Here is a 26,944-nt window from a genome sequence, read left to right on the forward strand (position 1 = left end):
CCTCCACATGTCTGTCTAAAATTCCCACAACAGACTCGAAATCACTATCCCCAAACCCTCCCGGGTCTCCCCCAGCTCTGTAGGCCAACCCAGCCACTCAGGCCAAAGGTCTGAGCCATCCTGGATGTCTCTTTTCCCTTCCTCCACATCTGATGGTTCTGCCTGACCCAAGCGCCCCACTCGCATCCTGAAATCCACCTGCTTTTCTCCAACCTTGCCCCCAACACCCTAGTGGAGTTCCAGTGTCTCTGGCCTCAAAGATGGCAGCCAGGTCTTCTCTGGCCTCCTCGTGTCTGCTCTGCCCCTCTTCGGGCCATTCTGCACACAGCAGCTGGGGAACCTTTCATGTCACTGCCCTGCTTCGACCTGCAGTGGCTCCCACACTCCCCTGGCCCACGGGGCCCTCTATGAAGTGGCCACTGTGACCTTTTGCTCTTCTCTTGGACCATTCTCCTGCCTATCCATCCAGCCCCAGCCATGCTGACCATCCTTCTGACCCTCCCGCTCTCCAAGCTCACTCCCACCTCAGCACCTTTTCCGTAGCTCCTCCCGTTCCCCGAAACTGCCGGTCAGGTCATTGCTCAGATGTCACCTCCTCCGAGGGGCCTTCCCTGACCACCTGACTACACGCGGCACCCTGTCATGCTCTGTCATGTGGCCCTGCTTTAATTCTCCATCTGACGGCATGTGTGCCCCCCCCATGCCCCACCCCAGCCCCACGAGAGCAGGGACACGGCCATCCCAGCCCCTAGCACAGGGCTGGGTTCAAAGTCAGTGCTCCATACTGTTGGCAGAACAAGTCAAAGAACCAGATGGGGCTCGAATGCGCTTTGCTGCCATGCCAGGAATGTACAAAGGCTGGCACTCTTTGACCCAGAAATCTCACATCTAGGGTTTTACCCTAGGGAGGGCATGAGACAGATGTGCACAGAGTATGTTCCAGATGTTCACTGCAGTGTTGTCTGTCATCGTGAAGAACTGGCAACAACCTAGGTGTCCATCAGTAGGGGAATGGCTCAAATCAGGTACAGCACAGCCAAAGGGGGGAAGGTTGTGCAGCCACTAAACGGGAGATAGGTCTGTTTGCATTGTGTCACCAAGGGAAGGAAGCAGAGCCCAGTGCTGGAGACACATTTATTGTAAAGGAATCCCCCAGGGTTGGAGCTCTGGTTGCACTTAAACATCTGCCCTGACATTCTCGCAGTCCCTTGTCACTCCCCATTGCATGCTACCTTCTTGCCTCCATGCCTTTGCTTGTTTAATTCACAAAATGAGGGAAATGGATTGGGAGGGTGGGAGCTGCCAGGCTAATCCTACTCTGACCTTGACCTGTAAGAAAGCGAGGTCCAGGGAGGGAAGCACCTGGCCCAGGCTCACACAACCTGGGGGCACAGCCAGAACAGGGCCCAGGTCCCCGTCCCACCAAGCCCCACCTCCTGCTCTCAGCTGGTTCTGGGGGCACAGCCTGGTGCATCCTGAGCGTCACTGTGAGGCCCTTAAGGTAAGTCCCTTCTTTCAGAACCTCAGTTTCCTCATCTGTAAAATGGGCCTATATTCCCCCCACCTCCCTTATAAACTGTGGAGATGATAAAAGTTTGGATAAGAATGAGCATTACCCTTTATTGAGTGCTTAAGACTCACCTACCTGGTCCTGCCCTAAGGCCCTGATGCATCTTATCACATCTAATCCACACGACCACCCTATGAGGAAGGGCCGGGAGTAGCCCCATTCTGCCAACGAGACTCCCAGGGGTGTAGTAACTAGCTCACTGTCACCCTTCTACTAAGCAGCAGAGTCTGGAAACCTAGGTGGTCAATTTCAGCCCCATCACACTATAACTAGAAAAGGACCACAGTGCCTATGTGCAAATGGGCCCCCATAGCTCCTGGAATCCTGGAACTCCCAGAACCCCTGGGGTCCCAGAGAGCTGGGGAAGTGGTGATGGTGTAACTGGACCTGAACTCACCTGTTGACTTGTGGTCCAGGGGCCCGATCCACCACGCCTAGATGCCCCCCGCCCCACTGCAGCCTGCCCTCCACACCCACTGAGTCAGAGATCCAGGGAGCCTGGTGACTGCAGCTGCCTGGGTAGGGCCTGACCTCCCTGTAATTAAGGCAGCGGGAGGCTGGGAGCTGGGATCTGTCATCCAAGGAGGGGTGGTGAAGGGTGACAGAGGAGGGCCAACTCTGTCAGGCTGGGCCAACCACGTCAGCAGCCGCTGGCTGCTCTGGGAGCAGCTGGGCAGCAGTGGGTTGCTGGGAGGGGCCCAGGTGGGTATTTCCTTCCCTGCCACCCCTGGCTGGGTCCTCCTGCCAGCCTCCTGGCTTATCTCTCTGTCTCCCATCTCCCTCCTCATTTAAAAAAAAATTTTTTATTGACAAATACTCGATTTTTTTTTTTTTTTTGGCTGCACCCCACGGTATGCAGCATCTTAGTTTCCCCAACTGGGTATCGAACCTGTGCCCCTTACAGTGGAGCCGCGGAATCCTAACCACTGGACCACCAGGGAATTCCCCCATCTCTGTCCTCTTGATGTCCCCTCTGCCTCAGCCCCAGATCCATGTCTCCAAAAATCTGGTCACCAAGGCTCAGCTTCTAATGTTCCAGTGATCTTGCGGGGAACAGAAAGTTTTCTCCTGCTGTAAATGCAGAGAGTTAAGGAGCGTCCTGGGAAGGGGTCTTTGCAGGGATACCCAGGCATCCATTGCAATGCAGGCCATTCTCTGGAATAGAGGGCTTCTGAGGCTGCTTGGAGCTCCCTGGACAAAACCCACACTCCCAGGCCTTCATTCCAGGGGCTCTTGCTCCAGCCCCAACTGGCTCATCTGCCCTGACATCCTCCCAGCCGTTTGTCATTCCCATTGTGTGCTGCCTTCCTGCCTCCGTGCCTTTGCCTGTGCCATTCCCTCTGCCTGGGATGCCCGCACCTACCCCCGCTCATCCATCCAAATCCTGCTCTTCTCTCTCTGTCCAGTTCAGTTGCCTCCTCACCCAGGCAGCCTCCCCTGATTGGGCCCAAAAGACACACTCCCTCTCCTGCAAGCCCGGGGCCCTGTTCTATATTCTGGGTCTGATGTGGATTGAATTACTGCATCTTTGTCCTCCCCCAGCACCGCCACCACCACCCACGCCCCCAGCACCAAGGGTGTGACCTGTCTGGGGTCCAGGCCTGGTCTGGAGGCCACTCACAAGCCTTGAACAAGCCACTTCCCCTCTCTAAGCAGCCTTGCCCTCATCTGCAAAACAGGACAGGCAGGGTTTCTGCCAGAGGGGTCACTGAGGAGTGACTGAGACCATGTGGGAAATGCTCGGAATGGTGCCCGGCTTTGGTGACCGCTTAGTGAGCGGTACCCGGCATTATCATAGCTGTTCCTGCAGAGGCCACGTGTCCCTCTCCCCTGGGGACCTGACAGCCTCCCCAGTCCAGTCCTGCCTGAGCGTCCGCCCTCTTACACAGTAGCCAGAGAGGCCTTTCTAAAGAACAACCAGGAATGTGTCACTCCCGTGGGTCATCCCCTGGGTCAAACCTGAGAACCATACCCCCGTGAGACCCTGCCCGACTCGCCGCTGCTTCTCTCCACGGTTCCGTCTCTCTGCGCCACCTGTGCCGTGACCGCAGCTCCAACCACCCGGAACTTATTTGGGGGTCACTGAACACCCCAAGTACCCTCTCAATTCGAAGCTTCTGCACAGGCCACTCCCTCCACCTGGCACACTCCCTCCTTTGTCACCTGGCTAGCTCCTAGTCATCATAAGGCCCCAGCTTAGGGGCCCATTCCTCCAGGAAGCCCTCACTGACCACCTCCCCCATCCAGGTGAGCCAGCCCTTCTTTATGCTCCCACAGCACTTACCACACATACTACACTGCACTCACCTGTTTACCTGTGAGCTCCAAGAGACCAGACACTGCCACTTGCTCCCCACTGCAAACCCAGCACCTGGCACGGTGTCTGGCGCCGAGTAGATGTTCCAGAAAAATTTTTAGTGTCTGACTGAATGGATGGATGAGTCAATTTCTGCATCCCCCACACCGCAGGAAATGTCTGTAGAACAGATTTGAGTGGGAGGTTCCAGCAAAGCCTGGGAGAAGCCCCTGGGGTTTGGGCGCTGGGCAGTGAACAGAGCGGACCCCGCATGCCCTCCCACGGGTGGGTCAGCCTCCCCCCCTTCCCACAGATGCCTGGGCCCCAGAGCCAGCTTCCAGATGCTCAGCCCAGGCTCAGCCTTACCTCTTAGCTCTTCCATCTGCACAGCGGGGCCAGATCCCCACCGCCAGCGTCGCGGGCAGCCAGGCCAGTCGTCCCCGGCGTCTTCCTATTTTAGACATCTCGCTGCCTCGGTCCCTTCTAATGTTTCCAGCCAGGCTGCGGGGGGAGGAAAAAGAGGTTACTGCTACTTTAAATGTACTGTATGAAGGCGAGGGCTGGAAAGGGGCCTGCTTGCAGGAATACCCAGTCATCTAGTTGGAAAAGCCGCCAGATGGAATACAAAAGGAGAAACCCAGACGCTCATGGAGACAGCCTCGGTTCATAAATCAGGCGGGGCCAGGGGCTGGGGGCGCACACGCCATGGAGCCCGACTCCCTCCTGGACCAAGACGACTCCTTCGGTAAGACAAGCGCCGGCAAAGTGGCAGAGTTGGGGATTCAGCCGCTGCTCAGGCAGACTTTTCTCTGTTGGCTGCAGGAATCCGAGTTAAAGCGGGGAGGAAGATGGGCACTGCCTGGTCTTGGGACCTGGGGGTCATGGGTGCCGGGAATTTTGGCACAGAGTTGAAGGGTTCCAGGAGCGGGGCCTGGGGCAGCCCCTTGGACCGGGCATTGGCAGGGTTGGGGGAGGGAGAGGGAGTTTCGGCGGCTTCTGTTTTGCTCCTGGACGGAAGACGGAAAGGAAGGAAGTTTGCAGCCCCCCTGCCTGTCTGCCTCACTCGCTGTCCCCAGGCCTGCCGGGTGCGGGTGCTGCGGGGAGTTTAATTAGTGAGATCCTGCAGATAAATATAGATGGACCAGGCAACAGGAACGCAGTCTGTAATTAAAGCCCGGCTGTAAGCACTCCCCGCTTTGCAGGGCCCCAGGGGCTGCCACCGGGGAGCTGCCCGCGACGCAGTCTCCCTGCAAACCCCGGGCAGATTGTTAGGGAAAAGTTGCCTGGGACAGAGCAACTTGTCTGGAGCCCATGGCAGGGACTTGTAAGGCTCGGAATGGCTCGGCCAGGGCAGTTTCTGCAGGCTTGGGGCTCCAGGGGTACAGGGAACTAAGACCCCATTGCTCAGCCCGGCCAGGCTGTGCACCTTTGGCTAGGACGCCTGGGGCGCTCTGGCCATCTCTGTGTTGTGCAAAGGAGAGAGGCAGGAGGGCAGGAGGGACTGAGGGAGGGGGGGCCCTGGGGGGCCAGCAGGTTTTAGGGCTCAGTAGGGAGAGGGCCCTTTTGGCCTCAGAGAGGAGCGCTAGTCAAGGGAGGCCTCACCCCAGCTTGGATCCGCCTTTTGGGGGCCCAGACCCTCCTGGGACCATGGTCCCTGCTAAGAAAACTGTTTTCTTCTCCCTCTGGACCCCCAAGCCCCACCGCAGCCAGGCCTTGCCGCCGGGCACAGATTCAAGGCCAAATTACCTCCCTCCTGCCAGCTTCAGCTCTTTCCAGGGAGAGGGGCCCTTTGCCACGTTTGGAGCTGCACCCCTCGGGGGAGCTTGGCAGCCCGCTGGCCTGGCGTCTTTGGGCGGTCAGGTGGCCAGTGGACGCACGCCGAGTGACCCCCACGTGCCAGGCTCTGTGTCAGGGTCAGGGATGCTGGAATAAAGAACTCAAGCCTAAAAAACAGTCTGTGTTTAGTGAATGTTGGGAGGAAAGAGAGAGAGGGAGGGGAGAAAAGGGAGACGGAGGCCCTGGCCCTGGAAGAGCTCCCAGCCTCCAATGGGAGACAGACAAATGATACTGGGTTCAGAGTGATGAGTTCCTCGGGGGGAGGTGGGGGCAGACCGTCTGGGGTGTGCGACAGGCCCGCTGGTCTCCAGAGATGTTCACCTGAAGCTTGGCACGGGGATGCTACCCCACGGAGGGCACAGACCCTTGTCTGGGGGACCAACCCAGAGCCAAGCAAGGCTCCAAATCCCTTGGGGCTCCGTCTCCCCACCTGGAACCCAGTGGTCTCTCGGGAACCCACAATCCCGACCTGCTGTCCCCTGGGTTTGCTAGTGGCAGCCTTGGGGCAGGGTAAGCCCAGGGGCCCTGGAAACGGAGGCTGCTTGCACCCTAACTGAAGGGCCCATGCACCATCAGATCCTTGTCTTCCCCTGTGGCTGGCCTTCTGGAAGCTGGTCAGGCAGTGAGGAGCCTGGAAACTGAGAGGAAGAGGACAAGGGACAGGAGAGGGTTCCTTAGGAAAGGGGCAGGCAGGAATGGAGGGGAGCCCAGGAAGTCCTTGGGAATGTCCCCACGCTGAAGGGGCCATCCTGGCCAGGGAAGCAAGGGACATCTGTGGCCTCAGAGTCACTTCCTCCCTAATCCCAGGTCCTGCATTTATTCATCTAACAAATACTACTTTCAGGTCCTGGACTAAGTTTTGGGGTTGGAGAGGTAAGTCAAACCTTGTCTCTGCCTTTGTGACACTCCCAGGCTAGTCTGGGAGAGAGAGGTAAGTGCTCTCTGATGGGGAAGGCCAGGGTTCCCTGGAACCCCTAACCCCACACGTGGAGTCCAGGAAGGCTTCCCGGTGGAGGTGACTCCTCCACCAAAGAAGAGGATGACTCTCTCTTTTCTGAAACAATTTCTTCAGCTGGCTTCTGGGCTAGGCCACTCTCCTGATTTTCTCCCATCTATTCTCAGTCTCTTTTTCTGGTTCCTTCTCTTGGACCCCTCCCACTACCTGTTACCCACGTGGTCCTATCACCAAGGTCAGCATCTTCTGCCTCCCTCTGTGATCTGACTGTTCTGTCCTCACCCCCTCACTCTGTAGGCTCCAGCCATAGTGATCTGACCTTCCTCACACTCAGCAAGCTAGTTATCAGCCCAGGGCCTTCACACACGTGGTTTCCTTGCCTCTTCCTCTCAGTCTTCACTGAGCTAATTCCTCCTCCTCCTCCCAGTCTCCACTGAAAGTCACTTCCTCAGAGAAGCTTTCCCTAGATCATGTTTCCCCGATCCATCAAATTAGATCCCACTCTTCTGCTCTCTCTTTTCCTTTATAGGACCTGTTCCTAGTTGCACTACACATTATGGTATGTGTATGTGTTTAACCTCTGTATCCCCCACTAATCTCTAAGCTCCCTGACAGCTGTTATCCTCAGAGCATAGCTCTCTGCCTGGCCTGTAGTAAGCATCCAACAAATAGTTGTGAATGAGTGAGTGGACAATTCGGTTGGCCTAGCCAAAGAGGTGAGGAAAGGCATTCCAGGCAGAGAGAACAGCAGGTGCAAAGGCACGGAGGCTGGAGAAACTTCCAATGAGGGTGATGCTTCTGGTCAGGGGTTGGCAAGCTGAGCTCCTTAGGGGGCCCAGGAGCCTCTATGGGGACAGGGTAGGGAGAGACACAGCTGGGGTTGGGGATCTGGGCCCCCCTTCCCTGCTTCAAGCAGGGCAAGACTCCCTTCCGTCGGGTGGATATCCTGAGCTCTAATTCCATTCATCAGGTGCTCAGGGGCTGCAAGGAGTTTGGCTACGTCCCCAGCCACTGACACTGATGTTCTGGAGGCCTCCGGCACATTCAGGGCATCTCAGCAGACAGGGCTGAGTAGAGCCCCATAGGGGGTCCTGAGATGAGGGACCCTTAGAGCAAGGCCAGCGAGGGCTCAGACCACAGCTGGGGGGAGTGGCAAACACAGGAGCAGGGGTTTCTTTTACACAACATTCACAGGCAGGAAGGCAAGGAGGAGGGAGCTTGGAGGCTGTGCACTAACCCTAGCAGAGCCCTTCGTGGAGGGGCTTCAGTTTCCCCACGTGTAAGTAAATTGGGGCGAGGGCCAGACAAGATCTGACTGACCCCCTCTGGCATGGGCCCTTCAGAGCTGCATGGAAAGGCCTGCCCAGAGAATCACTTCCTTCCTCTGTGCCTGTGATTGCTGAGGGAGGGGGCAAGATGATCAACTGCTCGCTGACCTGACTCCCACTCGAGACCCTGAGATCCTTGCGAGTAGGGGCTGTGTCTTGTTTGCTGCAGTATCTCTAGGGTCCTGCACGGTGCCTGGCCCTGAGGAGATGCTCGATACACACCCACTGGATGAATGAATGAATGAGTGAGTGGTGAACGGCACCAGCTGGATCCCGCCCTTAACTTACTCGTGCCCTCAGGCATTCTCCTCCTCTCCGGACTTCTGTTTCCTGAGCCGTCCGATGAGGGTACTGCACTCCACACCCCTGAATGCTCCAGCTCTGACCATCTAAGATGCTAAATCCGACTCAGCACTTGGCACCGTCTTCCCTCCCTGCGGCCTGAGCCTCAGCCCGGCTGCCTCAGCCATCGGGTGGCCTGGACCAAGTCCCTGCTCCTTGTTCAGACTCAGCTTCTTTGTCTGACAAATGGGCAGACTCAGTCCTGCCCTGCCTGCTTCCCGGGTTGGCTGGGGTCTCCAGAGGAGTGATGAGATACAACTATGGGAGGCTGGACACCTGTTGGAGGGAGTTCATGATTCTTGGGTGAGGGAGTTGGGCTCAGACAGACGACTAGGATAAAAGCTCCAGAAGGGGCTGGTTGCTTTGGAAACCCTGGGGGCGGAACCGGCAGCTCAGAACCTTCAGTTTCTTCCCGATGATACCAGCACAGGACACCAGCTCCAGCTGGGGGCCCTGTAGGGAGGCAGATGAGGTGATTTTGTAAACTTCCAGGTGCTGCATGTAAAAGAACCAGTACTATTTACTGAGCACCTACTCCAGGCCAGGCCCCACACTCTGCCTACTTGAATCCTCAACAAACCTGGTAGGCTGCTGTTATAGCTCCATTTTCCAGATGAGGAAACAGGCTCAGGGAAAGTAAGTGACACCACGACCTTACAGAGAGGTCAGTGGTTTAACCCAGGTTGCGACAGAGCCCGGGGGCTTCATTTTGCTGCACTTTCCAAGAGCTGTCCCTGCGCCAAAGCTACCGCCTAAAATCCTGTCTCGCCAGGAGTGTTTGTTGGAGCAGTTCAGGAGACGAGCACGACAGGGCAGGAGCCGTGACGGTGATGTCATGTCAGCTGGGGACAGTGAGTGCAGAAGCCGCTGTAACGGGAGAGGGTCAGTCTAAAGAGAGGGCTATTTTGGGCTGGAAGCTGTCAGGGGGCCTGATGTCACCACTCCCTGGCCCTTCCCCCGTGAGAGGGGGAAGCTGAAGATGTCATAAGTGGCTTGCCTCAGCTGGTAACAAATAGAAAATAACCATAAAACAGCAGCTATTTGGCCGGCCACGTGCCTCACATTCATCATCTCGCTTCCCCTTTCCCCCACCCTGTGAGGCTGGTGTTGTCATTCTCATGTTCAAGATGAGGAAACAAGTTCAGAGAGGCTGGGTGACTCACCCAAAGTCACACAGTGAGCGAATGGCAGAGTTGAGAGTCATGTCGGTTTGTCCCACCTGGAGCCCGAGCTCTGAACCGGTGCCCACTAGGCCCTTCTCTGAGGCTGTGCTGTGTGGATGGATCAGGCCTCCTCTGCCTCCTCAGGGCCAAGAGCCTGGGGCCTCCTCTTCGCTCTGCTGCTGAGCTAACTCAACAGTAAAACTCAGTTTCCCCATCTGTGAAATTGAGGTAATGATGGCCGCCCGGCCTACCTGGGGTGGGGAAGGGATGCCAAATCCAGATTCATTCCATCTTGCTCTAGGACTTTGCTGTGGACCAGCTGGCTGGGCCTCTGGGGACGGAAGGAACAGGAAAGGCCACAGCCCCACCTTAGGTCCGTTCACAGGTGAAGGAATCAGGCCAGAGAGGCAGAGCAGGGACCCCACTTACTGAGCTCTTACTACGTGCCCAGCTGTGTGCTAAGTGTTCCACATGGAGTTGTGCGCTCCTCACAGAGGAAGGAATGGCCCCATTGCTCAGATGAGACAGTTGAGGCTTAGAAGGGCCCAAGACCACAAGCTAGTGGGGCCGCCCATGATTCAAACCCAGGACTCTCAGATGCCTGTGCTTCTGCCCACCCTGGGCTGCCCCTTGGGTATCCTGACCCCCAGCCTTTCCCTGTGCCCAGGAGAGCCTCAGTCCTGCTGGCCGGCCTTGCCTGAGCCTCTGAACTCCCCCAGCTGGGCAGGTGGACGAGGGGTGGAGACCCCACTTCTTGCCCCACAGCACTCTGGGATGAGGCGAAATCAGGAAGAAGAGTCAATAAAGAACAATGAGGCTGGACGGGGAGGGGCTTAAATCATGGATGTTCCCAAACCAGAGCAGCTGGCCGCACAAGAAGGCCAGGGAGTGAGGCCTGGGGAAGACGGGAGGGTGGCCCCTGTGCCCGCAGCGCCCCAGCAGAGCAGGAAGAAGCTCAAGGAGAGGGGCTCTTGGTGGGAGAAGGAGGGAGCAGCTAACCCAGGAAGAAAAGACATTTCACCCTTGTCCTCCTGCACAGGCCTGGGCTTCCATCCTGCTGCACCTCCCCGGCGTCTGGGCCACATGGCTCTCTGCGCCTCTCAACAGAGGATTGGGGACAGCAGTAGCCACCTCCCAGATCATTCCTTCTTGTATTGTCCTGGACAGTGGCTGCCTGGAGCCAGCCCCTCCCTCGAGGTTACCTTGTGGTACCTAGTTGCGATCTTTGTTGAATCACTCAGCAGCAGGGACCGGTTCCCCTAAGCTTTCCTACCACCTGATGTATTTCCTGGCATGTGTTAATCCCCATTTTATAGATGAAGAAACTGAGGCACAAGGAGGTGAGGTCACTAACCCAAATCTCAGTCCTGTGAGTGATGCGGCCTAACTCACACCCAGGCTCCTGGACCACTGCTCTGGTCCCCCTTATGCCAAGAAGGCTGGTGGGCCTTTTCCATGAGGCCCAGTGTGTCTCAGCACCTTCTCACTGGCTGGCCTCCCTGGGCCAACCATTGGGCGCTCCAAGTCCAGCCATTTGTTCCCACTGCCCAGCTCGTTCCTTCTACTGGGTGGATGTGCCCTGGGCTGCTGACTACACCCCAGGCCTTCGGAAGCCAGAGCTATGCCCCTCCCAGAGGGGGTTCCTCCCAAGAGGTTACCTCAGAAGCCTGGGAAGACTGGAGCAAACAGAAAATGGCCCCAAGTGTGAGGAGATCCAAGGGAGAGGGTCTTTGGGGGTCCTCCTGCCCACCCCCCATTACACGATGAGAAGATGGGGACCTGAGAGAGGAGGAACCAGAACCACTCAAGGGCCATTCTACTTCCTAACTGGTCCTGAGCTCTGCCCTGACTCTCCATCTCCCAGCCCCCACCTCAGGCCACGCCCCACAGTGGACTGCTAGACAGCTACCTCGCCCCCTCTTGGGGATCCCTGTCTCCACCCATCCCCCAAACTCATCCTCTGTGTGCAGCTAAAGGGGCCACTCTCAGGCATCTTAAAGTCCCACAGGGCACCCCAATGCAGCAGGAGAGAGTCTAAACTCATTACCATGGTGTCAAGGCAGTCCACCATCCGACTCCTGGATGACACCTCTGCCCTTGTCTCCAGCACACCCCTTCTTTCTCTCTATTCCATCATGACCAATTAATCTCTGTCTTGAATGTGCCATCCTCAACTCTGCACTTGCTAATCCCCCCTGCCTGGAATACTCTCCCATCTCAGCTCTCCCCACTACTCCTCCCCCCAACCTGGCCACTCCTGCTCAGCCTGCAGTCTCAGCTTGGGTGTCACCTCCTCCAGGCAGCCTTCCCTGACTACCTTTTTTGAGCTCCCAGGCACCCTGGGTTTCCTGCTAGCCTGCCACACGCCAATGAGTACAGTGCATTTGCTTCCCTGCCTGTCTTCACCTCTGGACTGTGAGCTGCTCCATGTGCCAGATTGAAAAGTTGGAGGCTGAGGGGGTGGGCTGAGGAAAGAGGTCAGTGTGACCTGGTCTCTGGCCTGTGTGGCAGGACTGTTGGTGTCCACACTGAGAGGGGGACATGGGTGGAAGGGCATATTCTGGGTGGGGTGGGGAGTGATGTTCTGGGCTTGCTGTGTCTGAAAGGCCTGCAGGGCCATCGAGTGGTTTTCGGTAGAAGAGTCTGTGATGGTCATTCCAGATGACCTCCAGAGAGGCCCCAATTCCAGGGTGGAGGATGGCAGCATCTTAGACCTTCCCAGCTGCATCAGTACCATTCCCCTTCCTAGGCTTTTTGAAACCTTTACTCACCTCCCCAGCCAAGGTCCTGCCACCTCCCCCAGGAAGCCAGCCCTGACCACTGGCTGAGGCTGCTCTATTCTCTCCTTGACTGTGCCCTCTTGGTCATTACCACCTCTAGTCCTAGGACGTCTCACGGGCTATGCCTACGAAGCCTTCAAGTTGGGGCCACACACCTGTGTCTTCTGTAGACTCCATGCAGCCCCGCACAAGGATCCACACGCTGAGAAGATGCCCCCTCCCCTGGATGGAGTCAGTTTCCGCAGTCTCAGCCAGGGGATTCTGGGAAAACCAAACAGAAGCCTAGAGAGGCTTCGGGTCAGATTGACACAGGCGAGCAGGGGGGGACGCAGACGAAGGGAGGGGTGCATTTCTGTCCAATCTGGAAGTTTCCGCCCAGATGGCTCGGTCCTCACAACCCCAGGCCTGAGGCACTCCAGCCGGTGACCTACATCGCAGCACGCCTCTGTGCATGTGCATGTGTGTGTACATGCACACGAACTTGTGCTGAGGGCACGAGCGCCTCGCCAGTGGCATGGAGCGCTAGCAGGTGGGTCTCCGTCTCGGCTGTGAGCGAGCGTGTGAGGGTGAGGGGGCCCCACATTCCCGCCCCGGAGTACCACAGACTCGGCACCAGAATGAGGGAGGCTGTGCTCCGGAAAAGCCCGCTCAGGGGACCACAGGTCCTGAAATGGCTGGGGTGCCTGTCCCCTAGCCGCCAGCCCACCTCTGCCCAGGACTCTCTCTCCCTTGACCCAAATTTCAGATAAATGGCCTCCCCCCGCCTTTACTAATGGTGGAATGTTCGGCATGGAGAACGAGGGCAGCGGAGGGAGGGGACCTAGAACACAGTGTGAGGTTGAACCAGGAGGTGGCCAGACAAGTCTGGAGGGAGGGTGGGCTCTGGCCTCCCGAAGCCCAGGCTGCCAAGTTCAGGGTCTGACTCGGGAGCCTCCTGGGGCTGTCCCAGGTCTGTCCCTGGTTTCCCTCCTGGTACCTGGTCTCCGCACCCCTCCCCCACCTGCCTGCGAGGGACAGTAGAGACCCTTCTCTCCTGGTGAGACTGTCCTTGACCAAGCGTCTGTGCCAACTTCATGGCCTGGAAGCCGGGGCGCCTAGGAGGGTTCTGGCTCCGAGACTCTTCAGTCTTTCCTTTGGCCAGCTCTGTGGTGGGCCCAGTCGGGGTGTCTGTGCCCCGTCTTCTGGGGCTCCTCTCCCAGACTGGGCCTCCGACAGCTTGGGGGGGATGGACAGTGCCCGCTCAAGTATTGCTGAATGTCTGTCTCTCTCTGTCTCTGTCTCTCTGCCTCCCTCCCGCTGGGCCTGCAGGCTCCAGCCCTGCCCCCTCGCCTCCCGCAGAGCTCCTCCCACCCCATTCAGCTGCACAGACTTGGGGGCAGCGAGAGGCGTGAGGTTCCCGTGCCCGAAGGCTCTCCAGGCCCCTCCAGGTCCACTGGTGTTGGTGCTTCAGCTCTGCCTCCTTCCCTCAGCTCCCCGCTGAGGCCAGATGGCTCTGGGGTCTGCACCCCCCGCCCTCCGCCTGCCTGGGGACCCCCGGCTCAGCCCCTCCACCGGCCGCTTCTCCCCCTTCAACGAGCCTGCCATTCCATCCCTTCTTCCACATCTCAACCCTGCAGCACACCCAGCCTCCCTGCTCCTTCACAGCCAAGCTCCATCAGGGCCGCCCGGGTCCCTCACCACCCACGTGCTCCTCAGCACCACCCCCTGCCCCAGACTGCTCTGGCCAAGGCCACCAGAGGAGCCCTAACTGCTGAATGCGGGATGTCAGGCGCAGGCTCCCTGCTCCTCCGGGCTGAGAGGCCCTGGCGGGGTGGGCTGGGAGTGGGTGGCTCAGGCCAGGGTCCCTGGACGGGCAGCCCACCTGCATCAGATCCCTGCCACTTACCAGGGAGTATGTGGCTCTGGAAAAATTATGTAACTTCCCTCAGCCTCAGTTTTCCCGTCTGTGAGATGGGATGATGACGCTAGCCCTTGTCTCACAAGTTACTAGGAGGAGTAAACAGTTAATGCTTAAAAAACAGTCCTGAGACCCTTTCAGGCAGAGTTAACCCTCAGTTGACGTTGGTGGTTATTACTGTGATTATTATTATTGCATTTGTCATTGTTGGAATCTCTCACTACCGGCAAGCATGTGACCCTCACGCCCCTCCCCCCCATCCTTGTCCCTTCTCACTCTTCCGGGCAGACTCCTTTTCCTCCTCCTCTAGCCAAGCCACCCAGATGCCCAAGCACGACTCCCTCTCCTTCCACAACCCCCCCCCTTCCTCACATCTGCGGTCTCCATCTCACCCCTGCCCACACGCGGCCTAGTTCACACCCCACACCCCGGCCCGGTTGCCAGCCCCACCCTGGGCCTCCTGCTTCACCCTCTGCCTCCAGTCCCCACCCCAGACCAGGGGACTCTCTAACAAGTGCTCCCAGCACCCCTCATCCTCCTCTGCCCCGCTGTCACACCCAGGTGTCCGCCTGTCTCGGTGCCTCAGCACTTTTTGCTGATGTTTGTGGAATGAATGACCCGATGCAAGCAGTAAAGAGCTTCTCTGATCAATGCAACACACAGTGGGTATTAAAGAGCATTGGAAGCCTCCCCCAAGAGTCAGCTCACTTGCCAGGGGTATCCACTGCCCCCAGGAAGGGGGAGAAGACATGGTCTGATCTCAGACATCCAGAGAGTTCTAACCCTCACCCCAGCCTCAGCCCTAGAGATTTGGATTCAATTAGTCTAGAGGGGGATTGGGCATTGGAATATTAAATTCGTCCCCTCCCTTCCCCCCACCCCACCCCCACCAGGTGATTCTAAGGGACAGCCACTGGAATTGGGGCAGGAGGGTACGGGGTCGGGGATGGGGGGGCCGGGGTGTCTTTTTTCCCTGCCCACGTTCACTTCTTTTAATTCATGTTGAGCACTTCCTCCAGGCTAGCTGCCTGCCAGGCACTGGAGGCCCAGGGAAGGACAAGGCTGGGTCCCTGTCCTCAGGGAAAAGCTCAGGACAGGGGCCCAAAGCTACAATGACAGCCCAGGGCAGGGAGACCTGGGGGGTGGTGTGCAGGGGAGGTGCTGAGCTTAAAGGTAACCAGGGCTTGGCCTGCAGAAGGAGGTGGTGAGCAGGCTGGGGACGGGTCTACTGGAAACTTTGAGTGATTCAGTGAGGCTGGACCCCAAAATCCAGATGGGAGGAGGTAGGGGAGGAGCCTGGAGAGGTTAGGGGTTCCAGGCTCAGGGGCTTGGGTTTCATCCTGCATCCAGGGAGCCATGAATAGGTCCAAGCAGGGGAGGGATGCAGTTGTGCTGCCTCCCCTGAATTCCTAAGACCCCAAACCACACGTCTACTCAACACAGTACCCCTCCCCTGAGCCAGCTCAGCTAAGCCTGGGCGGCTGTCTACCTGGGGAGGTCACAGCCCCAGTAGGGGAAGCCTACAGGAGGGGGCTGGGAAGCTGGGAAGAGCGCACAGAGGCAGAGAGGCCAAGAAGGCCGGGAACCCAGTGGCATTCCTGCGCCACTGCTCACCTGGACCTGCCCAGCCTCTGGATTTTTGAACCTCCAGTTTCAGAGGTCTCCCTTCCCCAAGGTCCTCAGCAGCCCAAGCAGTGCAAGCTCAGCTTCTAGGGAGAAGTATGAGGGACACTCTAATCCTCTTCCTCTTGGCCCCAATAGTAGATGGTTCTGAATCTGAGATTGGCCAGAGATGGGGGGCACCTTAATGAGGTAAACCAGCCGGACAGGGAACAAGGGGAGGGAAGGGAAAAGTGCACAGCTCATAGAGCTTTCACTCATCTTACAGAGGGGGAAACTGAGGCAGAGCGACGTTTGGCAATCTGCCCCTGGTCACACTGCAAGGAAATGGTAGAGCAGGATTTGAACCCTGGTCTTGCTGGCTCCAAAGCCGGCGTGCATCCCACTCTGTGCCACTGCGAGTCTGCACTGAGCATCCCAAGTTGCCTAGTCCTGCGCCAGGAAGAGGCAGGAAGGACCTGGGTTCTCTATTCACCTGGCCAGTTCATTGCATAGATGTGCAAACTGAGGGCCGAAGCTGGCAGTGGCTGAACAGGGAAGGGAGGAATTGGTATCAGGGAGTCAGAGATGGCTTCCGGGAGGGGGCAGCGGGGGCTGGTGCAGGCAGCAGGGGAGGGTCCCAACAGGTAGGAGGGGGTGGAGAGAAATGAGATTGAGATAAGTGGAGGGCAGCAGGGAGGGTGCCCCAGCAAGGGAAACAGCCTGAGCAAGGGTGCAGAGGTGGGAATGAGTGTCCCAAGTCTCCCAGCCTGAAGCTTGGGGGTGACCGGCCTGAAGGAAGCCTGAGTCACGGCTGAGGACACAGAGCGAGGGGCTGTTCCCTCAGGCGGGGTTTCTCAACCTTGGCACTACTGACATGTGGGGCGGATAACTCTGTCGTGGGGACCGACCGACCTGCGCGTCAGAGGATGTTTAGCAGTATCCCTGCCTCTACCCACCAGATGCCAGTACCATATCCGCCCCCAACCCCCAGCCCAAGTCGTGACAACCAAAAATGTCTCCAGACATTGCAAAATGTTCCATGCGGGATAAAATTGCCCCCGATTAAGAACCACTGTCCCAGAGTAAGCAGGAGCCGAGGAACGGGAGGGACAGGGCCCAGAGCTGCAGTCAGAAATCGCCTGTCCTCCAGCCTCGGTTCCCAGCCTCTCACTGACCATTCCAAGCCTCATCCTTCAGCTGACCTGGGGCTCCCTGAGTGCCAGGAAAACCTCCACCAACGCGTTGCAGGGCTGAGAGCCGAGCTGAGTGGTGGAACAAAAGAGCTTGTGTTTCGGGATGAAACCTCCCCCTCCCCGCCTCGGTGTGGAGGAGGGGCAGTGATCCGGGCCCAGTGGGGCTGCTCGGCCGGGGCAGGGGCTTGTCAGAGCCAGGATCTGGATAGAAGGTGCTGGGCGGGGAGGGGGTGGGGAAGCTACCCCGCTTTAGCTGCTATTCACAAACAGGCGCTTGTCAGAGCCCCGCCCCCAAATCAAAGCCTCCCAGCTGGTGGGGATGGAGCTCTGAACTCATCCTGACCCTTGGTCCTGGGGGTGAAGGGGTCAAGGGCTGCCCTCCCGGCTGGGGCCCAGGCCAGGGTCGGGACAGGCCAATGCCTCAGTTCCCTGCTGTCCACAGGCTGTGTCTCCGGGGGGAGCCCGGCTGCGTGTTGAGGGAGGACAGGGGTGGGGAGGCGACAAGGGAAAGGAGAGGAAGCCCCATTTCACCGTCTCCTCACCCCCAACTGTGTGCAGCCAGACGAGCTTCTAAAATGCATGTCCAGCCTCCCCATCTGGCCTGCTTAAACCCGCCACTGACTCCCCGTGACCCTCAGGATCAAGTCCACAGCCCTTGGACAGCGCTTCAAGGATACTTATCTCACCCCACCTTCCACGGCTCCCAACTCCACCTCTCTTCTGAGCCTGGAATGTCCATCTCCTCCCCATCGGCAATGACCCCCAAACTGGGCTAGCTCCTATTTGTGCATTAGTGCCCCTTTGGTCACCACGGCCTCCAGGAAGCCTTCCCAGCTCCAGTGAGTGAGTGAGTGCCTGGGGCATTGGTGGCACCAATCACTCCAGCATGCAGCTGTCTCTCTGTGTGTGAAGTTGGCCCATTTCCCCTGAAGCATCAGGCCTAGAACAGAAAGCTGGTGACTAGAGAGCATTTGTTGAAAGAAGGAGGGAGTGGGGGAGGGATTAAAAAACAAACAAACAAAAAAACTATGTTTTTAGAAAAGGGAGAGGATGAGAGAGAAAACAAATGGGCAGAGCCTGGGTGAGAGGAGTAGCCTGTCCTCTGGCTGATGTACCAGGACAGACTGACTCCACAGGCCTGTGGGGAGAAGCAGGGAACGTTTCTGGAAAACCTCCCCCAGGGCCAGGGGTTTGGACACAGCCTGGCCTTGCTGACAGGTCCCTTTCAGATTTGTCCCCTGATGCCACCAACAAGGCAGGACAGGTGTTCAGGGGGTGGGTGGGGGCTGTCAGGAGGGCATTTTGCTGCCCACCCAGCATTTTGGGTATCACCTGCCATCAGGGGATCCCAGATTCCTTGGTTCTAAGAACCCCAAGAGGCAAGACACTCTGTCCAGGCCAGTGGTTTTCCAATTGAGTCAGAGGAGATGCCCAGAGGTTGACATATAGGAGAGACCCCCACGTCCCCTAACACAGCTCGGCCCAGAGCAGCTTGCTTTCACCTGATGTAAACTCTGGGTTTGCCTGAACTTTTTCATTTGAAATGACGGCTCTGTGGCTCAATCAGTTTACAAAGAACACACCTCCTTCTTGAACAGATAAGAGCAGGGCTTAGAGAGGAATGGGGTGGCAGAGCCATGTCTACCTCCTGGCCCTTCGCGCTGAACCACAGGGCCCTCTGCTGAAAGCATAAACACATGAGTGAATGAGTAGGAATCTGGAAGTAGGCTTTGGTAACATGGGGTGACAGCAAAGGACACTTGATTTCTGGGGCGAGGGGTGGGGGATGGGGAAGAGGAACTGCCCCAAAGTGGGAAGGAAAGAGCAGAGCTGGGTGGCTGGTCACTGTGCCAGTAATTACTTACTGTAATTACATTATACCCAGCCTGCTTCTGGAGCTGTTCAAAGACACTGTGACGTCCTGGCTTTAGCCAGAGTAGCACCAGAGTAGCACCAGGTATAGAATCAGAATCTCAGGTTCAAGCCCCAGCTCTTGCACTTACTGTGTTGACCTTGGCCAAATCAACCCCCTCTTGAGACTCAGTTTCTTCCTCAACAAAATGGGACTCACAACACCCCCATGCCAGAGTTGTTGTGAGGGGTAAAAATGAGAGCACAGAGAAGGGGTTGAACAATTCCTGGTGGGCTCAGATTCTTCCTTGTATGTGAACTTGAGGAAGTTCAAGGTCTAAGGTTCAAATCCCAGTCACGTCCCTTACTAGCGGGGTGACTTGAGGCAAGTTTTGTAACCTCTCTGCCTCAGCTTTCCCATCCATAGAATGGGAATAATAGTAGCACCCATCTGCCTCACGGGATGTAATGAGTTAATACGTGTAAAGCATCTAGAACAGGGCTGCCGAAGGGTTTGTTATCAATATTTGTACTCAAATAACAGCATAGGTCTTGCAGAGATGTCCCAGAAATGGAATAAAAGAATGAATGAGATAATGAATGCAAGGAAAATTCGGGTTCTCCCAGGGAATGCCTGTGGTCCTAATTCAGACCTGTCCTCACCCATCAGTGATGTCTTCCAGTGGTTCCTCTTGGCTGGGAGCCATCCCCTCTCCCCGGCTCCCTATCTATGGACCTCTCCCCGCATTTTTCTGCAAGCACGCAGAGGTAGGATTCCATTTCACCCCTAGATGACTTTGGGTGATAAAGAAGTAACTTCAGCCTCCGTGAATTGAATCTTCTCTCCAGAACGTAACAAACCTGGAAATTGGAATTGCCCTGGAGCTGATTAATCTGGGAGGGTACCTCCTGGCATTAAAACTAAATTAGATCAAGGTACCTCTGTTATTAGCAAAATAATTCCCTGCTATTACAGAATGCAGCCATGAATCCTGATGGCAGATGAACTTCAGGTGACTTACTTGAGACAAATAACTGTGCAAAAATCACAGGCTCATCTAATCACATCTCTATAGCGTCACAGTCAGCTAATTATGCTAATGGCTATAGGAAATCACCTTTTGTGGTCTGGGATTGGGAGGGCTTGAGACAGAAACATGTGTGGCGAATATTACCCGCTCTGAGCTGGAGAGGCTGGGCGCCATGCTTGGTTCCAAAACGGGTCCTTTCTTGGGGAGCTGGTTTGGTTCCTTGTCGACTGGGAGGGAAACCCATTATACAATCAGAATTGCAGTGGCTTCATTATTTATCTCTTTTCAGATCATCTTCATATAAGAAATTGACTTTGTCTAAGTTCCACTGGTGGGCATGATAATTCCAAGTTAAACAATGAAAGCTCAGGACCTTTGTGTCAATTCAATTCAGCAAATGTGCCTCTATGCCCACTGGGTGCCTGGCACTGATCTAGACATGGGCAACATTCAAGAGTGTGTCTGGTGTCTTCTGAACATGGTCTCTTGTCCCGTCAGACACCTAAGAGAGGCAGTATTGTCCCCATTTTAGAGACAAGGAAACGGAAGCTCAGAGATGAGCAATGACGCACCCAAGGTGCTACTGCTACTGATCAGAGGAGATGACCACTTCTATCCACCCAGAGGGATCTGGGGGGCTTCCTGGAAGCATGGACATGGGGGAGGGAATTGTAGAGAGAGGAAACAGCTGAGCAAAAATCCCAGAGGTGGGAGATTAAAGGGCTGGGGGTGTTCAAGGATGGGAGATGAGGTCGGGAGAGTGGCTGAAGATCAGACAATAGAGGGCTTCAAATGACCAATTGAGGGTTTGGACAAGGGGGAGACACTGCAGGTGTTTGAGCAAGGGAGGGATAAGACGGAATCTGAGCAGTACCTGGGCCACAGTATGGGGGACCCCTTAGTGGGCTGCTGGCAGGGAGGGGGTCAGAAGGGGATGAGGTAAATAACGTACAATTTTTTAGTATAAGTATGTCCCCAATATAGCATAGGACACAGACTAAAAAATTATTCATTGTTTCTTTGAAAGTCTCATTTAATTGGCTATCTTGTATTTCATCTGGTAATCCCACCCCAGCCTCCCAGAGCATCCCCAGCTGGGTTCTGGGCACCAGCTGTTTCCTCTTCCTGGTATGACTTTCCCCACTGGGCACGCAGCCTGGCGAACTCCTATCCACTCTTTGAGGCCCTGCACTCCTGACTACTGCCGTGGCAACATTTATCCTGCACTACTGTCGTTACTTTGTCAGGTAATTGTTCTACTATGTAGCTTTCCTCGCAGCAGCCAACCTTACTTCTGGCTGCATAAGTTAAGGCCAGGACTCTCTCTAGATCCTGACGCTCTCCCCACCCCAAATTGCCTCCAATTTCTGCTTCCGTCTCGGGAGGAGCCGGCCTCTTCGCTGCTCCTAAGACCTTGCCTGCTCCCTAGAGTATGGCTTATCTCTCTCACTGACCGCTTCAAGGTCACACTCTCTCCTGGGTCATTCCCACCAGGCACACCCAGCAAGTTCTCCCAGGCACACGGTGGGGTCTCCAGGCAGCAGGAGAACGTATGAGGGTGCTCTGAGATGTATTGGGGTGCAAGAGGTCCACCAGGGCCTGCTGGATGGCTCGGCACCTATGGAAGGGCAGGGCAGGGCAGGGAGAAGTTGAGCTGCCACGCAGTCTAAGTGCAGGTCTCAGCCCCCCTGTGTAGGGCCTGGGAAGGCGCTAGAGCAGGGATGGCCCTCTAGAGCTGTCCTGAGTAGTGTCAAGGGGCTGGGACTTTATGTCCCTGGGCTGACCGCCCACTAGGCAGGAGGGAAGGACACCCGGGAAGGGGGTGTCACCTCCAGTGTGGTGGCTTACTTCTGCAGAGGACACCCCCAAAGAGGGCTGACAGCTGGGGGCCATCTTGCAGCAGCCTTCCCACATCTGGGGAGTGAGTCCTCTATTCTGGAAGCGGGGATGTGGGTTGCAAATCACAGCATCCAACCCCACCCCAACCCAAAGCATTCCCCTCAGGCGACCACCCAATCTCTCGTCTTCCTTCCAGCCAAGTCCCTCTGAAGAGGTGTCTGTCCCCGCTTCCTCACTCCCAGTCACTCCCCTCCTCTGTGCGCTTCGCAGCCTCCAGTCTGTGCCCTTTAAACCCACCTTCAAAGAAAAAAAAAAAAAGCATTTCCCCAGTGGTCCAGTGGTTAAGACTCCGAGCTTCCAATGTAGAGGGCGTGGGTTTGATCCCTGGTCGGGGAACTAAGATCCCACATGCCACGCAGTGCGGCAAAAAGAAAAACAAACAAACAAACCCACCTTCTTCCTCCAGATGAGGGGATTTTTGTAAAACTCAAGCATTGGCTGTCCCTCCCTTACTTAAGACCTCCTGAAGCTTGCCTGAAGTCCCCGCTCCTGGGCATGGCATTTGGGGCTCCTCCTGGCCCAGCTCCCTTTTCCTCCTGCCCCCTGTCTCCCAGCTGCTTGATCGGAATCCCTGAGCACGCTGGGCTGGGCTGTCTCACGCTGTCACACTTTGGAAGGGGCTGTTTCCTCTCCTCCTGGCTAACTTCTCTCTGCTCCTTCAAGACACACTCAGAAATCATCTCCTCGGATGACTTTCCTGGAGGCTCCCCTCTGGCCCGCAAGGCTGGCATCAGGGACCCCAAAGCCACCCACCAGCCTCCGTCAGGGGCGCACGGGGTTGGCGCCCAGGGGTGCTCCACGGGCCCCGGGCAGTGTTGTTGCTTATCTCTTCCTCTGCACACATGAGCGGCCCACTGTTCTGTTTATCGGTCCCCAGCACCGACCCCAGAGCCTGGCACAGAGGGTGTCCCAGTGACGTGGACTCTGGCACTCAGGGAAGCCATGGACAGCTGGCGGGGGGTAGAGGTGGTGGTAGTGTGAGAGAAACTATAAAGGCAGAATCGAAGCATCGGGGACTGAGTAAACTCAGGCGGGGCTGTGGCCCCTCCAAGAGGCCTGTCCTGGGAACCAGAGCATCGTCCTGTTCGGTGTAACTCACAGTGTCTGACTGCAGCTGCATTCTCTCTGCGTATCAGATTCTCAGACACCTCTGAGCTGGAAGGGAGGTTTACACGTTTTACTGTTTATCCTCCGTGACCCTCAGGGCGCTGCACACACCGGATCGGAGCTTCACTCTGCTCCCTTCCCTCCCCCTCCTTTCATGTCACCCCTGCCAGGGGGTGCCTGTGGGCCTGGGTGTTCATTCTATGATACCTCAGTTGCGGTGGTTTTGAATCTCACTTCCATCATCGGGTGAGGGCCCACCGCCCGAAGAAGCGATTAAGTCATTGATTGGTTTGTACGACTATAAAATGGTGGTGTGGCATTATAGGCTCTAGAGCCCAGGATTTGCAGCCAGACAGACATGGGTCTGAGGACAGGCTGCGTATTCCCATGCCATGTGATGTTCTGCCAGTCGCTTAAACTCTCTGAGCATCCGCAGAGGTGGCTGTGAGTATTAAGCGAGAGAACACACGAAGCACCTGGCAAAGCACTCCACACTTGTGTACATATCAACGTGCAGAGATGTAGACATTTCTGGCAACGGACAGTGTCCAACCATGATAAACAGAGCCCAGCACTGGAGGTGTGCAAGCAGACTCGGATTCACTCATTCATTCAACAAACATCCATGGAGCGCCTACTATGGGCTGAGGCCTTTGCTGGGGGTGGGGAGAGATACAACAATGAATGAAACCGGCCATGGTCCCTGTGCTCAGGGACGTCCAGCACTGGGAGGGCAACACATGCATCCAGTGGTCACACAGTAAAGGTACAGTCACCAACTTCAATAAACACCCTGGATGTGTAGTGTGCAAAACCCGAAAAGGCTTCCCTAAGGACGTGGCATTGAAGCTGCCGGGGGAAGAAGTAACTGAGGCAAGGATGGGAGGGGACAGAGGAAAGTGGTCCAGAGAGGGGAGTCTCGTGTGTAACGGCTGTGTAATGGGAAGGAGCATCGCATATTTGGGGACCTGGAAGCTGGCTGGGGGCTGAAGGCAGAGAGGGGAGAGGGGAGATGGCAAGGAAGGAGGCTGGAGGGGTGGGCAGGGGTCAGACCACCCAGGGTCTGGTAGGCCACACGAAGGTGACAAGAAACCACTGAAAGCTTTCAAGTAAGGGTAGAGGGAATAGGATTGGATCTGAGCTTTGAAAACCTCACAAGGAGGACCCGTAGACAGGGGGCAACGGGGAGAGGGCCCAGGTGGATGCAGAGAGCCAGCTCAGTTCTTATTGAAGTTCAGGCAAAAGATGACAGCCAGTGCCTGGACTAGCCTGGAAATAACCATTTGGGAATCACCAGCACAAGGACAGCAGTTGAAGCCATGGGTCTGGATGCAGTTGAAGTTGCCCGCAGAGAGAGTCTGGAAGGATAAAAGGGATGCAGACAATCTCAAACTCCAGCTTTTGTAGCCCAATAGAGTAAAATGAGGTAGCCAAGGAGAGGGCAACGTGACCAAAGAACTAGGAGAAAAACTGGGAGAAGATGGTGAGATAGAAGGCACCAGGGATTTTCCAGGGGTGAAGTATGGCCAAGAGGTCAGGTGAGATCAAGATGGATGGGTGTCCTTTGGTGTTACCACCAAGGAGGTCATCAGTGACCTTCCTGAGAAGCACTGAGATGGCAGACCTTAAGCTGGATGGGATTCCTGCCTTGAATGCCCATTTTCATGGGACAAAGCGCCAGCAGTGGCTAACGTCCATGTCACCAGGATAACATTACATTGTCCAGTGCGATCTGGATCAAAGAGGATTGGCTCATTAGTTCAGAAAATCTCATCCGAGCCCATGAAGCGCACAGTATTGTTCTTTTCCGGTGACCACATAGCCCTGCCGACTTCATATATCTGTTTGCTTGTACAACGTGTAACACCGGCCAACTCATCTTGCAGAGTCTAGACTATAAGCAATTTGCCAGCCTGTACTTTGCCTTGATGGAAGCTCCCGACAAGTGGACATATGTGAGTTTTGCATACAGAGCGCAGACGCATTTGGTAAATCACCTCGGACGTGTCCCTGGGGACGGTGCCGCAGGCTCTGTCGCCCCTACAGATGGAAGTTGGCAAGGAAAAGACGGGTCCAGATTGGGATCCCTGGGCTACGTGTGAAAACAGATTGGGGGGGGCCAGAGTGGATGTGGGGGGACAGGGAAGAGGGTCTGTGGCTCTGAAGTGCTGTGCAGCCCCATACCCAGAGGTAGGACAAAGGACAGGAGGAAGGACCACGAGAAGCACCGACCCGGAGCACACTTCTGACTGTTCCAGAAGAGTCTGGGCCAGACTCCAGGTGCATGCTTTTGTTCAGAACTGGACAACACCCCACCCTGGCATTTCTTTCACCAGCCGTGCAACTTTCATAGTAACCCACTTGGGTTCCTTCCACCCTCCCCTGAAAACATCTTCCTCTTGGTCAATATTCACATAATTGCTACCTGTTCCAAAAATGGGGCCGTGCATTTTGCCTCTGTTATCTCACCGAATCCTTGCAAGAACCCCTTGCAATCAGCCCTAGTCACATCCTGGTTGTGCAGACACAGAAACTGAGCTCAGAGGGATGTAATAGCGTGCCCTAGGTCACACAGCTGGCAAGTGGCTCAGCCTAGATGTGAACCCAGGTCTCTCTGACCCAAAGGTCACATTACCTTCCAAGAACACTCAATGAAGACCAAGCGGTCAATCCATATAGCGGGATTGCTTTCCTTTTGAGAGTTTGGCATGACCTCTTTTGTTTCTGAGTATTTGGATCCACTTACCCCCTTTATTCATTCAACAAACCTTCCTGAGGCTGGGTGGTGGGGCTGCAGTGGTAGCTCAGACAAGGTTAGTGACCTGGAGGCGTTCGCAGTCAGCTCGGGGAGGAGACGGATCCATACCCAGGTGCAACAATCTGCAATGTGATAAACAAGGATAGTGCGGTGGGCGGGTGCCGTGGGAACCCACTGCCTGGGAGAGTTGATGAAGACCTCACAGGGCCTTCCTGTGGGCTGCAATGCCAGAGCTGGATCGTAATAGGAGAAACAGATCTTGGCCCAGCAGAGCGGGAGAGGACTGGGCATTCCAGGAAGAGTGAACTGTTTATGAAGGCATGTCAGAGGTTGGGGGTTTGGGAGACCTGGTTACATGACGGTGCTCTAGTGGGGGACTCTCAGCTGGCTGGGACTAGGGTATGAAGGGCCCCAGTGGAGACTGGGGAGCGGGCTATTCGTGTTCTTAAGATTTACTGAGCACCTCACCATGAGTCAGGCTTTGTGTTGAGCACTTCACAGGTATGATGACTGCATCATTCAAATAAGGACACTGAAGTTCAGAGCAGGAGTGGATTTTATGTGGACTTTATATTTTATACCATCATGCTTGCTCTGTACCCTTAAAAATGTTCTGAAAAAAGTCAAACGCTTATGTACCGCCCACTCAGGTCAAGAAATAAAACCTTACCAATCTAAGGGAAGCCCTTTCCCATCATCCTTCCCGTCTCCCTCTCCCCCCAGAAGTAAACGATTCCTGAATGGTGTATTTATTTATCATTCCTCTAAGTTTCCTTATATTTTTACCACATATGTGCATTCCTAGCAATACAGGGTATCATTTTGTTTTGCATGTTTTAGAAATCTACATGAATGATATCATGCAATTTGATCTTCTGCAACTTGCTCCCCATCCCCCCACTAATGATTCATAAGGAATCTCTAGTCATTTTCACCGCAGTATAGATTTTCAATGCCCTATCCACAATTTGTTTATGCATTTCATCCACTGACAAACATTGAGGCTGTTTTAGATTCTTTACTAGGATAACGAGGTTGCAATGAGCAAGAAGTTCTCTAGATTTATCCCAGAAGCCAAGTCTCTGGGTCACTAGGGTGTGTGCGTCATTTCTAGACGCTGTCAAATTGTCCTCCAGAGTGGCGGTACCATTTCCCCTCCACCAGCAGCGTATGAGAGTTCTCTGTGCTCTACATCTTCATCAACACTTTCTGCTGTCCTCCCCTTTGCTTTTTGCCAATCTCACAGGTGTGAAATGGCACTTTCCTCTGGTTTTATTTTGCATTTCCCTGATTAAGAGTGAGGCTGAATCTCTTTTGATATGTTTATTGGACATTC

General features: G+C 55.7%; 1 protein-coding gene across 1 annotated transcript in view; it reads left to right on the plus strand.

Annotated features, from left to right (window-relative positions):
• The first annotated feature begins 4,370 nt into the window (after window positions 1-4,370).
• Window positions 4,371-26,944, plus strand: part of DAB2IP (DAB2 interacting protein) — a 193,941-nt gene continuing 171,367 nt past the window's right edge. The window contains exon 1 of the mRNA XM_057548214.1: window positions 4,371-4,611. Coding sequence (XP_057404197.1) covers window positions 4,572-4,611 — 40 coding nt within the window. The 5' untranslated portion in view covers window positions 4,371-4,571. The remainder of the gene's footprint in view (window positions 4,612-26,944) is intronic.

This window comes from Balaenoptera acutorostrata, chromosome 6, assembly GCF_949987535.1.
Source record: "Balaenoptera acutorostrata chromosome 6, mBalAcu1.1, whole genome shotgun sequence".
Lineage (NCBI taxonomy): Eukaryota > Metazoa > Chordata > Mammalia > Artiodactyla > Balaenopteridae > Balaenoptera > Balaenoptera acutorostrata.